Here is a 12,022-nt window from a genome sequence, read left to right as displayed (position 1 = left end):
TCATTTAAAGCAGGTTCAGACATAATGCTACATTGTGATTAAACTATGGCTTAGTGTTGCTAGTGCAAGTCTTGGGCTTATATGCTCTCTGCCCTTTGCATGTGAGGGGAAAATAACATTGCTGCTTCTGTAAAATGTAACATAACTGGTTACGGCCTCTGAACCCGAAAATTTTGGGTTCATCTCGTCACAATCGGTTAACAAACAGGATATCAAATCGGGGATTTCCTGGCTTATAAAAAACTGTGCTTTGCTAGGCTTGGATGCAATGACCAATCACAGTTTGCCCTCACACACAGCTGGAAATTGCTAATTTCCCCTTACTCCACTTGTGAAGGCAGGGAAAGGGGGTGAAATGCCTAAGTCCAAAGCACATGCTGGTAACAATCAATCATAGATTAGCCACTATTCAGTGTTGCATTTGAAGCCACCCTTAGTCTTTTTAGGGTAGTCATTACTCTGAGTAGTTAGCCCATTATAGCACTTTTTTTGTTCATCTTGTAACAAAGAGAACATCACCTTTTTTTCAATAATGTGACCAGACAAAGGCTATGGCTGACCTTTTTGGTTACCTGTATGCAAAGTGGTAGTGAACTGTTTTACTTACGTCATCCCCCAACATTTCCTGTGGTGATGAGGGGTTGCGACTACCTCCAGCCTGCAGGAGGTATGCAAAAGTATTTTGTACTTGCTTCCTGATGCCCAGTTGCCAATGGGTCTCCTTGGACATTTGCCACCTTTTCCTGGCTCTGACAGACTGTTTCCTTGCCGTCAGCGAGCACACATGGCCACCAGCAACTGCAGTGGCAGCCTTGTTGCAATCACTGGCTGCATCAGAGAGTGGACCAGGATCTAGGCACTTCTGCCTGAATCATGGCACTTATGCCAGCAGATAGGTTTGGGCAGGAGGTCTGGTCTAGAGGGTAGAGCCTCCATTAGCCTGAAGATCACATCGGAAGGTTACCGGTTTGAGGCCACTGACAGCTCCCTGAATGGCAAGTCCTTGAAGCAGCTGACAAGCTGAGCGAAGTTATTCCACCTGCTCTTTGCTGTGAGCGAAGAAGTGCCTTGGCTGCCCTCCATGTGAGAGATGAAGGAGCTGCTTCTCAGGGATGCGCTGGAGGCCAGAAGTGAGATCAGACCAGGAAGCTCCACCTGAAATGTTGTGTGGTTCTTGAAAGAGAGAACTGTCTATGATTGTAAAAATCCTCTCGAGGGATTTAGAAACAGGCTTAGGCTAGCCTGAAACATATGACCACATCCAGAGTGCCTTCATCACTGTGCAGTCTTGATACCAAGATACCACACTTATGTATTTAGAATTGTGATACTTTCATATGGGAATGTATGGCTTCTAGGCAGATTTTAAGCATTCGCTGCTCCTTTTAGAAGTTAACTATTGGAGGTTAGGAAGAACCAAGATTGCAGCACAGAAGTCTCAGAAAGACAGCAACAGAAGAGATTCCAATTACATAGTAATTGCATGGCTGTAAAAATGTTTGAATCACATACTAGAGGTCCAACAAACCCAAAAAGATGGGAAGAGTTGTGCATGTGTGTTTGGCCTTCGTGTCAAAACCATATTTCACAAGCCTTTATGCCGTAGTTGGATCAGCTGCTTATTCTAGCCTCACTTTCACTAGGGAAGCGTGGCATTGCCGCCCAGTTTTCAAAGTCACTTTGCTACCAAAATTATGGGGAGAGTGATCAAAGGCCTCCATGCCGGGGCTGGCCTTGTGTTGTCTACATCTCCAATAATGTATTGCCTCCCCGTCCTTTCCTCTTTTCATTTTGCTTTTTTCAATAAATCGGACTGTGTGTCAGTCTGTCACAGGAGAAGCTAACTAATTTCTTAATACTCTACATAAGGTGACCCACTTACAAGTTCATCCCCTAGTCATGCTTTAAGCTCCGTTCCTGATTTATGTAACTGCATATTGCTTTCATCAGATAACTGTCGGATCTACTCCCTGGGTATTTGTTACCTTCTTAAAAGCTGTCTCTGATCTGTGCTTTTCTTGGCTCTTAGAAATGAATTTCTTGTTTCGTTTCTTATTGGAATAATGGAAATAATAATTAAATACAGAAGACAAATATATCTCATGTAATGTAGATATATACCCATGCAGAGAGTTTTCCTTTGTACGTATGTTGTACAGGAAACAGACAAACACATTGAAACATTTCTATCTTCTGTGTTTGAATTAGCTCCTGTTTCCAGCATATTCCTTGGTCCACAGTTCAGCCTCTTCTCTTTAATTCTGCAGACTTACATGTTCTATATGTTAGTGACTGACTATGCTAGTGACAGGAATCTGCAGCCAAACTCAGTACTCTCATAAGTGTACCCGTATGATGTACTATAAGGCTTTCAGATAACTTTGTCTTATTTGCATGTGACTTTTAAACTTTACAATATTAATCATATGAAGTCTTTAACAAGTAATTTGTGGCTCAGTCCATAGATTAGTGCTTTTCAACCAGCGGTAGAAGTACAAGTGATACCTCATAGTATGGCAAGTGATACCTGGCTCTGCTGCTGTGGTGGCCACATGACACTCTTGCCTGCCCTGGCCTCTTCTCTCTTGAACACTCCCAACCCTCCCAAGCAGTTGGTGATCTGTTTTTTAAGAAAGATTTCCCAAACGTCCCAAAGGCTTCAACCCTATCCACACTTACTTGGGAGTAAGTTGACTATCATTGACTATCATTGTTTAAAAAAAAAAGGTTCAAAAGCATATACCTAGTAGCCTGTCAAAAATCAGATCTGTAACCTTTCGTCAAATGCAGGCACATACCATGGTAACAAAGTCTAATGAATTGAAAATAAAATACACATTGAAATGAATGGGAACCCACCTGAAATTGGCTCACAACCCACCTAGTGGGTTCTAACCCACAGTTTGAGAAACACTGTATTCATGCATTAAGTTGTCTTATATTTTTTCGGACCATAGGTTCATCTAGTCCAGTGCTGTCTACAACAGCTCCCCAGAGATTCAGACAAAGGTCTCTAGCTCTGATGCTCGAGAGATCCCTTTTTACCTAACATTCCTGAAAGTGGACACCAACAGTCCGATTTCCACAGCTACCAACCCTTCCTTATATCTCTCTAACTTCTGGATTGACAGCAGAGAGAAATTAACATTTTCCTGCAGGTTGAATTGGTGTTTATTTTTTATTATCCTATGACATTTCAGCAGTTCAACCTAGACTGTGGCTCACAGACAGGCAACGTGGAATGACTTGATAATGGGAAACCGTTCTCCATTTTATTTTTGCCAACCATTTGTTCTGGATTGTTGTTGTTTTGTAGCACTCCTTCTTTGTCCGTCTAACAGAAGACAAGAAGTCAGAAAAGTTCTTCAAAGTGTTTTATGACCGCATGAAAGTGGCACAGCAAGAAATCAAGGCTACGGTCACTGTTAACACTAGTGATTTGGGAAATAAAAAGAAAGATGATGACTCGGACAGGGACGCACCATCCAGGAAAAGAGGTAACTCTTCAGTTCCACTGTCTGTAAGGTTCTATGATTTCCTGAGAATAAAGGTTCTGAGAATAAAGTTCTGTGATTTCAGTAGTTGTTGATCCAGTGCTTCTCTGATCCACAGTATGGTTCAGTTTCACCAGGACGTAACCCCCTGTTCCTTCATTTGGGATAGGTCAGTTGCTTGAAATGGTGACCAGCATTCTTAACATTAGTCTGCCAGCCATTATGCATAGCTTGACATGCTGCTTAATCTTTGCGTTGTTTTAATACTCTTTGCTCTGCAGGTAGTTGGTCTAGAATTCTACCATTCTGCATCTAAAATGAATGCCTCCTATATCCTCAGTCTGCAGAAGAGATGGATTAAGATGTGTGCTTACAGCCTCAAAATGAATTTTTCCCCTCTCATCTGTGCTTATTATTATTATTAACAGTATTTATATACCGCTTTTCAACTAAAAGTTCACAAAGCAGTTTACAGAGAAAAACCAAATAACTAAATGGCTCCCTATCCCAAAAGGGCTCACAATCTAAAAAGATGCAAATGAATACCAGCAGACAGCCACTAGAATAGACAGTGCTGGGGTGAGGTGGGCCAGTTACTCTCCCCCTGCTAAAAAAAGGAGCACCCACTTGAAAAAGTGCCTCTTACCCAATTAGCAGGGGTTACTTAGGCACATGTGTAAGCCTGGAATCCTATGCACACTTTTCTGGGAATAAGCCTCATTGTGCATTACGGGGCTTACTTCTTAGTCTACATGCCTAGGATTTCAATGTAATGCTTCAGTATATATTGTTGCTTGTGAATAACTAGAGATGAGAGATTGCTTCAGAGTGGTACATTATGATTGGCTTTACCATTTACGTAATGGTAAATTGGATGCAGTTTGCGTGCAGTAAGACATGTTCAAATCCATCCAAAGTTTGCAAATATAATTGTTCTTTTACATTTAATGGAGGCAAGAATAACGGATACTAAACAAATTTTGGGGGGAAAATGGGTGTTTTAAAACATCAATTGGAACTCAAATGGAGAAGACAGTGAGCAGAAGCTTTTCCTTGAATCACTGCCCTTTGATGTGGCTCTTTGACATATGCTCTTTTAGCCAAGGCTACTTGCATGTATGTTACTTAAAGTTGCAATATGCAGAAGTCTGAAAAACAAATGACACTCTATTCAGCATCATAGTTGTTTGTAAATATTTTGGAAGCCCTGCCAGCAAGCGTCTTGCCTAACAGTATAGCACCATTTAAAACTTAACAGTGTGTGCTTACCTGATTGTAGCAAATTAACCTTAAAATGCTTTATAGTGTTTTGCTGAGAAGTGTGAAATGAGTCAGGGCTAATTTGATTGTACTAATCTAGATATATTTACTACCAAGGACAGAATGCTTGGTAAGCCTGTATGTATAACTCACTAGAAATTGTGAATGGATTTGTTTAGTGACTTGGCCTTTATCTGGTATTGGAACTTGCTGTTGTATTTCAGTTCTAAGGGAGCCCATGACTCAAATAACAGAGGAAGTGCGAGATCAGTTGGTTGAAGCCTCTACTGCCACAAGAAAGGCATATAACACTTACAGGAGGGAAGCTGATCCCGATGACCATTATTCAGCTGCAGATGGAGCACAGTCAGCTGCAGACAAAAACAAGGATGAGTTGGAGATGAGCCCAGTGATTACAATAATGCAGCCCATTCTCCGTTTCTTGCAGTTGCTGTGTGAAAACCACAACCGGGACCTGCAGGTATGCTAGGCAAACAGTTTCATGCTCAGCTCTCCTAACTTTCTAGGCTACCTTCTCAGGTAAACTGAGAACGTTTGCAAACATTGTAGTTTAGCAGAAGATGTGAAGGCATTCTCAATGAATGATACATTTTGCTCTGTCTTCGAATGGCAATGTGACATCTGATTTCTATTCTATGCCTACTGTCCTACAAAGAAATAAAGCACAGAGTGATTGTTCTTTACTTGCCCCCTGAAGGTTGCCCCTAAGTTATCCTGGGCTGTGCATAACATACTTTGGGCCAGTGAAGCTGGTTTTCGCTATATCACCATATTCCCTAAAAGGCTGCTCTCTTTACTGTGATAATTTCACTGGTTTTAACAGCAGATGGACTAGTTACCTTGGACTGGGATTTATCAGAAGATTTGGGTATAGCCAATGGACCAAAAATTGACATTTGGGATAAAATGCTTTTGTTTTTGCAGCCCCAGTATTTTTGAGATTGTTTTTCTTGAAAATGTGCAATGCTCATATAGTCCAGGATGTGCAACAAAGCTTCTTGGGCAACAAAGCTGAAACATTTCAGCAACAAAGCGGAAACACTGCAGGCCTCATCTGGACTTGGAGGCCTAGTGCTCCCAAACTGCTGCTTAGGTGGTGGATTTGGTTTTGGCCTATACCTCTTCCGTCTTGCAGGGGGCTCGCATGATTGAACACCTCTTCATACCCAAAAAAAAAAAAATTATCTGTACATAGAAATAAGGAAAATTGCAGGAACAAAAAACAAACTAGGGCTTAGTGCTTCTGTCCTGCATTGGTACATTGTGGTAAACGGGTGTTGTCATTTCGGTTTATCCAGGCATGCTGTTGCTGTTGGTCTTGCCCCAGGTAATACACTGGCCAGCGTCTTGTTCAGTTTCTGTTTATGGGCTTCATGTTGTGATGGCTCCATCCTTCCTGGAATGGTTGGCTCAAAGGCAATTCGCAGCTATGCCAGTGAAGCAGGAAGGGTATTCTGATCGTGCTGATATATTCTAGGAAAAAGCTTAGCAGAGTTGTCTTTACCACAACTACCACTGAGACCCTTCCAACAGTGTTGAATTGGAGGCAGAAATTGTTTTTGCCACCTGGATTTTTAAAGCAAGACTGTTTATTGCTTGGGGTGCATAGAAATGAAAGGCCATTCAACCCATGTTGCTAAATATAAAATTTCAGCCTACAGACACTCTCTCTAGTGTTTTCAGTCAGTACCTCCTAGAGTCAAGAGAGTGACTGAACTGAAATTTCAGTTGCAGCCAATGATTGCCATTTAACTGACTCCTCAAAAGCCAGGACCAGATATTAAGTACTCTGTACCTATAGCAATGAAAGAATTTCTGGAAAAGTGGAAATGGAGGGCAGTGGGTGGATTGAGGAGGGGAAACAAAAGTAGACAGGTTTCCCCTTTGGAATGCTGAATGATGCTTGGATAGGATAGAATGGATGAGGTGAAAGCTTGTGGTCTCCTGATACTTTATAGCAGCGGCTTTCAACTGCTGTGCTGTGGCACACTAGTGTGCTGCGAGGCAGCCTCAGGTGTGCTGCAGGGCCAGAGGATGTAGGCAGCAGGCAGTAGCCGCGGGCAGGAGAAGCGGCTGCTTTGACCGCTTTGGCAGCAGTGAAAAAGGAGCAGCTGTGGCTGCTGAGCATCTCCTGCTGCTGAGCAAGAGGAAGTGCAACCCGATCCACATTTACCTGGAAGTAAGCCCCATTGACTATTATGGGGCTTACTTCTGAGTAGACACGCCTTGAAGTAGGTATGAAGTCCCTTGTTGCCTGCCCCACTTGCTGAATGGGTAGCCAGAGGAGCCTGGAGGAGGTCTGGGCAGAGTGAGTGAGTGCCAGGGGCAGGCAAGCAGGTAGGAAGCCAGCGTGTCTGCTGAGGCCAGCAGCCACAAAAGCCCCTTTTCCTTGCTACAGTTACCTAAAGCTCCCCAAAGCGACCCTCCTGTCTTGCCTTTGCCTTTCAGAGGAGGGGCATTGGGCCACAATCCACACTTAACTGGGAGTAAGCCCCATTGACTGTGATGGGACTTACTTCTGAGTAGACATGCCTGGGCTGGGCTGGGCTCTCAAGTTCCTCTCTTAACCCCACTTTCCTGGGAGTAAACCCCATTGACTATAATGGGACTTACTTCTGAGAAGACATGCCTAGGATTAGGCTTTTGGTCACACTTTTTTCAGAAATACAGGAACAGGCAATTGGGGGGAGGGAGAATGTGAGGCAAGTGATTCTGGACCTTTGGAAGGTGAGGGGAGGGACAGTAAGAGAGGTGCTAACTGCAATTATGAGATGGGGGGAATGTGCCCGTTGGAAGGAGTGGGGTGGGGGAGAGGAGAAGAGAGAAGTGCCAATTGCCTGCTCCTGTATTTGAGAAAAAATACAGTGCAACCAAAAGCCCAATCCTAGGCATGTCTACTCAGAGGTAAGTTCCACAGGCACATTCCCCCCCCCCCAGACTTTGGTTGCAATCCTAACCACACTTTCCTGAGAGTAAGCCCCATTGAACAAAATAGGACTTACTTCTGAATAGACCTGGTTAGGATTGTGCCCTTTGTCATGTAATGATTTAATTGTATTAATTATATTAATTAAAAGTTAATTGTAATATAGTAATTTAATGTAAGTAAAGAACTGGGAGTGTCCCTTGACAATTTTAGTGCCTTGTCAGTGTGCCATGAGCTGAAAAAGGTTGAAAATGGCTGCTTTATAGATTGAAGACAGCAAACAGAAGGGAAGTTTGGGGAAGGTGGAAAAGAGAATGTTCAGTATTTTCCTGAAAAGTCTCCCAAAAAATTATAGAAGTCAAGGGCTTGAAGGAAACCCTGGATAACTCTTATCTTTTGATATAAAGCTCAGCTATGGCAGCCAGATCGTAAAGAGGAGCAAGAGGTCATTGCCATCTCATTTCCCTGTTCTGTCCTCTGCACTAGCTGCCTGTTTGTTTTCAGCAATACTTAAAGTTGTTATAATCCAGGCTTGGGATCTGGATAATTCGTAATTAGTTTGTGGAACTCTTTACCTGGATGCCTTTAAGAGGGGATTGAACAAATTTCTGGAGGAGAAGTTCATTATGGGTTACAAGTAATAGTAGGTATGTGCAAGCTCTTGGTTTTAGAGGCAGGCTGCCTCTGAATGCCAGATGCAGGGGCGGGCACCAGGCCACAGGTTGTGTCTGTTGTCTTGTGAGCTCCCTCATGCATTGGTGGGCCACTGTGAGATACAGGAAGCTGGACTAGATGGGCCCTTGGCCTGATCCAGCGGGGCTATTCTTATGTTCTTATGATACTGGATATGGATATGTCATGTCCTTAGGATATGTCATGTCCTAAGATAATCTGGAGAGACACTTCTATACATTCCGTTAATCGTGGAAGTACATTTGATGGTGTGGTGCCACATGGCAGATTATGGTGTCCGCCTTGTGGAACACTCTCCCAGAGGATGTTTGCGTGACCCCCAACTTAATCTGCTTTTTGCGGGAACATGAAAACATTCCAGTTCCACCAGGCATTTGATCTAAATTCGTTGTGCTGCACTGGTTTGGTTTTTAAGTTTGCTGCTGAATTTTGTTCTCTATGTCTTGCTAATTAGTTTTATTGTTTTGTTGTTCATTTGTGAGCCACTTTGAATTTCCTTGCTTGTGAGAAAAGCGGCATAAAAATGCTATTATTAGTGAATAAATAATTGTTGGAAGCCTTTGTGTGGGACCACATTGAAAGCATCAACTAGATTACTGTGTATCTGATCGTGTATTTCTCAAGGATTATGTTCTGCTCAAAAGCACAGCTTTTCACTTATGTTCAAAAATAAACTGAGTTTTTTCACCCTTCCATTTTTTTTTGTATCCATCTACAGAACTTCCTACGTTGTCAAAACAACAAGACTAATTACAACTTAGTGTGCGAGACATTGCAATTTCTGGATTGTATTTGTGGAAGCACAACTGGAGGTCTTGGACTTCTTGGACTCTATATTAATGAGAAAAATGTAGCACTGATCAACCAGACACTGGAAAGTTTGACAGAGTACTGCCAGGGACCATGCCATGAAAACCAGGTAATGCCACTGCTGTAGTAGCATTTTGCACAGTTGCAAAATTGAGAATTTGATGTGAGACTTATTTTCATGTTTAAACATTTTATGCTTCCAAGGGCACAATGCTAACCAACTTTCCAACCAACACAGGACTGACATAGCTGTGCAAACGTGGCATGCACTGCATCCTGCAGTGGGGAGACAGTCAAAGGGGCCTCCTCAAGCTAAGAGCATGTTTGTTCTAGATAAGATAAGAGCATGTTTGAGATATAAACTCAAAAAGGATATAGTGGAGATGGAAAAGGTGCAAAAGAGAGCAACCAAAATGTTTACTGGGCTGGGGCACCTTCCCTATGAGGAAAGGCTACAGCGTTTGGGCCTCTTCAGTCTCGAAAAGAGGCGCCTGAGGGGGGACATGATTGAGACATACAAAATCATGCAGGGGATGGACAGAGTGGATAGAGAGATGCTCTTTTCCCTCTCGCATAACACCAGAACCAGGGGACATCCATGAAAGCTGAGTGTTGGGAGAGTTAGGACAGACGGAACAAAATATTTCTTTACCCAGTGTGTAATTAGTTTGTGGAACTCCTTGCCACAGGAAGGAGTGATGGCATCTTGCCTGGATGCCTTTAACAGGGGATTGGACAAATTTCGGGAGAAGTTCATTACGGTTTACAGGTCATAGTAGGTTTGTGCAAGCTCTTGGTTTTAGAGGAAAGCTGCCTCTGATTGCTAGATGGCCCCAGGAGGGCCCCAGGACGCAGGTTGTGCCTGTTGTCTTGTGTGCTCCCTGGGGCATTTGGTGGGCCACTGTGAGATACAGGAAGCTGGACTAGATGGGCCTTTGGCCTGATCCAGTGGGGCTCTTCTTATGTTCTTTGTTACCTTACCTTGGGGCTGCATTGCAGCTAGGCGAGTGCTGGAAAGTTGGTTAGGATTGCGCCCTAACTCAGCAATTTTCAACAACTGTGCCATATCAAGACAGTAGGTTGTTTCTGTTTGTTTCTACCCCGCCTTTCCCTAATGGCGTTCAAGGCAGCTAAATGCAACAATAATAAATATCCAAGATTAAAGTTTAAAAAATACATCCAATAGAGCACACTCCACAGCAGTAGCACAACCCAGCAGATAGTGGAATACACAGTTCATAACATTTTAAACATTCAGAGTGCGATACCATAGTCTTTCGAGACTGAAGGTTGCCAACATGAACATTTTAAAAATCAGTGTGACATGAAAGCAGTAGAAATTTATATAACAGCATTAAAAACAACCTCTAAAAACAGTAGTAAGAACAACATATCTAATAACAGCCCTGTAGTTAAAATGCTGTTCTAATCTAAATAAAGAAGTCTTTAATCCCTTCCTGAATGACTCTAAAGAGGAGACAGGTCTTAAAAATCATCAGGGAGAGAGTGCCACCACAGAAAGGACCCTGTTCCTTGCTTCTGCTTCTTTAATATTAGAAGCACTTGTAGAAGGGCCCCATGATCAGATGATTGTGGGGGTAGGCTGGAATGTGTGGAACAAGGTGTACCTATGGCTTTTTTTTCAGCGTAGATAGCAGAAAAGGTTTTGCCTATTGTGAAAATAGGTAATATTTTATTTTGCTGTGACTAATGGATCATTATTATGCAATATCCTCTTAGAATGTTACCTTGACTGAGATTTGCTGTGCCCTCTTTCTCTTCTTCCCTGTATAGAACTGCATCGCTACTCATGAATCCAATGGTATTGATATAATTACAGCTTTAATTCTCAATGACATTAACCCTCTGGGAAAGAAGAGGATGGATCTTGTATTGGAACTCAAGGCAAGTTGATATATAACAGTGAAAATGGACCATATCCTAATAGCAATGCAAAAGCTTCCTCCCCAGGAACCAGTGTAACAGAAGAGACTTACAGCTGGGCTTTGCAAGTTCTTGAGAATACTAACAGATCCACTGTTTGGGTATCAATGTACGATCAATGTATCGTATTATGTGGGAATTTTTTTTAAAGGTTATTAAAGAATTTGCAAAATTATTTACAACTTTATTTCAAAAATTTTATCTAAACCTGCAAGTAGGAATCATGAGACTGGTTTAAATTCAAAATTTGAATTTCAAGGAGGTATTTATGTACAGTTTAAAAAAAAATAAAGAATTAATAAGCACTAGTGCTCTGGCAAATTGTGCCTTAGAGCATTATATCAGTGTGCTGAAGATCACGTGGTCCAAGCAGTATGTGAATCTCCAGTAATGTACCAGAAACTAGCACTTTCATTAGTAAATGAAAAATTGACAGATCTTGAAGCAATAGATCAAGGGACTATTCCCTGATAGATCAGAGAGTTACAGGAGCTACAACAATGCTGACCTATAATATGGGATTGCTTGCAATCAGATTGCAATTTACAGGCAGCAGTTGGGAATATATTTGCCTTGTAGTGAAGTATGAAATATCAGTGTTTTAGGTTGCAACCCTATATGTACTTACCTGGGAGTAAGTCCTGTTGAGCTCAATGAGGCTGACCTTGAATACACTTGCATAGGGTTGCACTGCAAGTTACATTGGCACAAGCCATTCCATTCTGATCCTGCTCCATTAATCAAGATGGGTTGACAGACTATGACCTAAAAACACTTAAAAAATAAATTGTGATGAAAGATGGAATTTTGCAGACAGTTAACTGAAAATTGCAGTGCTGTTACTTGAAATCGAATGTTAGATGGTTACTTGGAG

At 42.2% G+C, this 12,022-nt stretch overlaps 1 protein-coding gene across 1 annotated transcript in view; it reads left to right on the top strand.

Moving 5' to 3' along the window:
* The window catches only part of ITPR1 (inositol 1,4,5-trisphosphate receptor type 1), a 281,488-nt gene that overhangs the window by 209,524 nt on the left and 59,942 nt on the right, over positions 1–12,022 (top strand). The window contains exons 41-44 of the mRNA XM_066617382.1: positions 3,317–3,497; positions 4,979–5,235; positions 9,113–9,313; positions 10,999–11,109. Of these exons, the coding sequence (XP_066473479.1) occupies positions 3,317–3,497; positions 4,979–5,235; positions 9,113–9,313; positions 10,999–11,109 (750 nt within the window). The remainder of the gene's footprint in view (positions 1–3,316; positions 3,498–4,978; positions 5,236–9,112; positions 9,314–10,998; positions 11,110–12,022) is intronic.

Source organism: Tiliqua scincoides, chromosome 2 (genome assembly GCF_035046505.1).
Source record: "Tiliqua scincoides isolate rTilSci1 chromosome 2, rTilSci1.hap2, whole genome shotgun sequence".
Classification (NCBI taxonomy): domain Eukaryota; kingdom Metazoa; phylum Chordata; class Lepidosauria; order Squamata; family Scincidae; genus Tiliqua; species Tiliqua scincoides.
The sequence above is the reverse complement of the archived record's forward strand: the minus strand, read 5'-3'. Positions and strand labels throughout refer to the sequence as shown.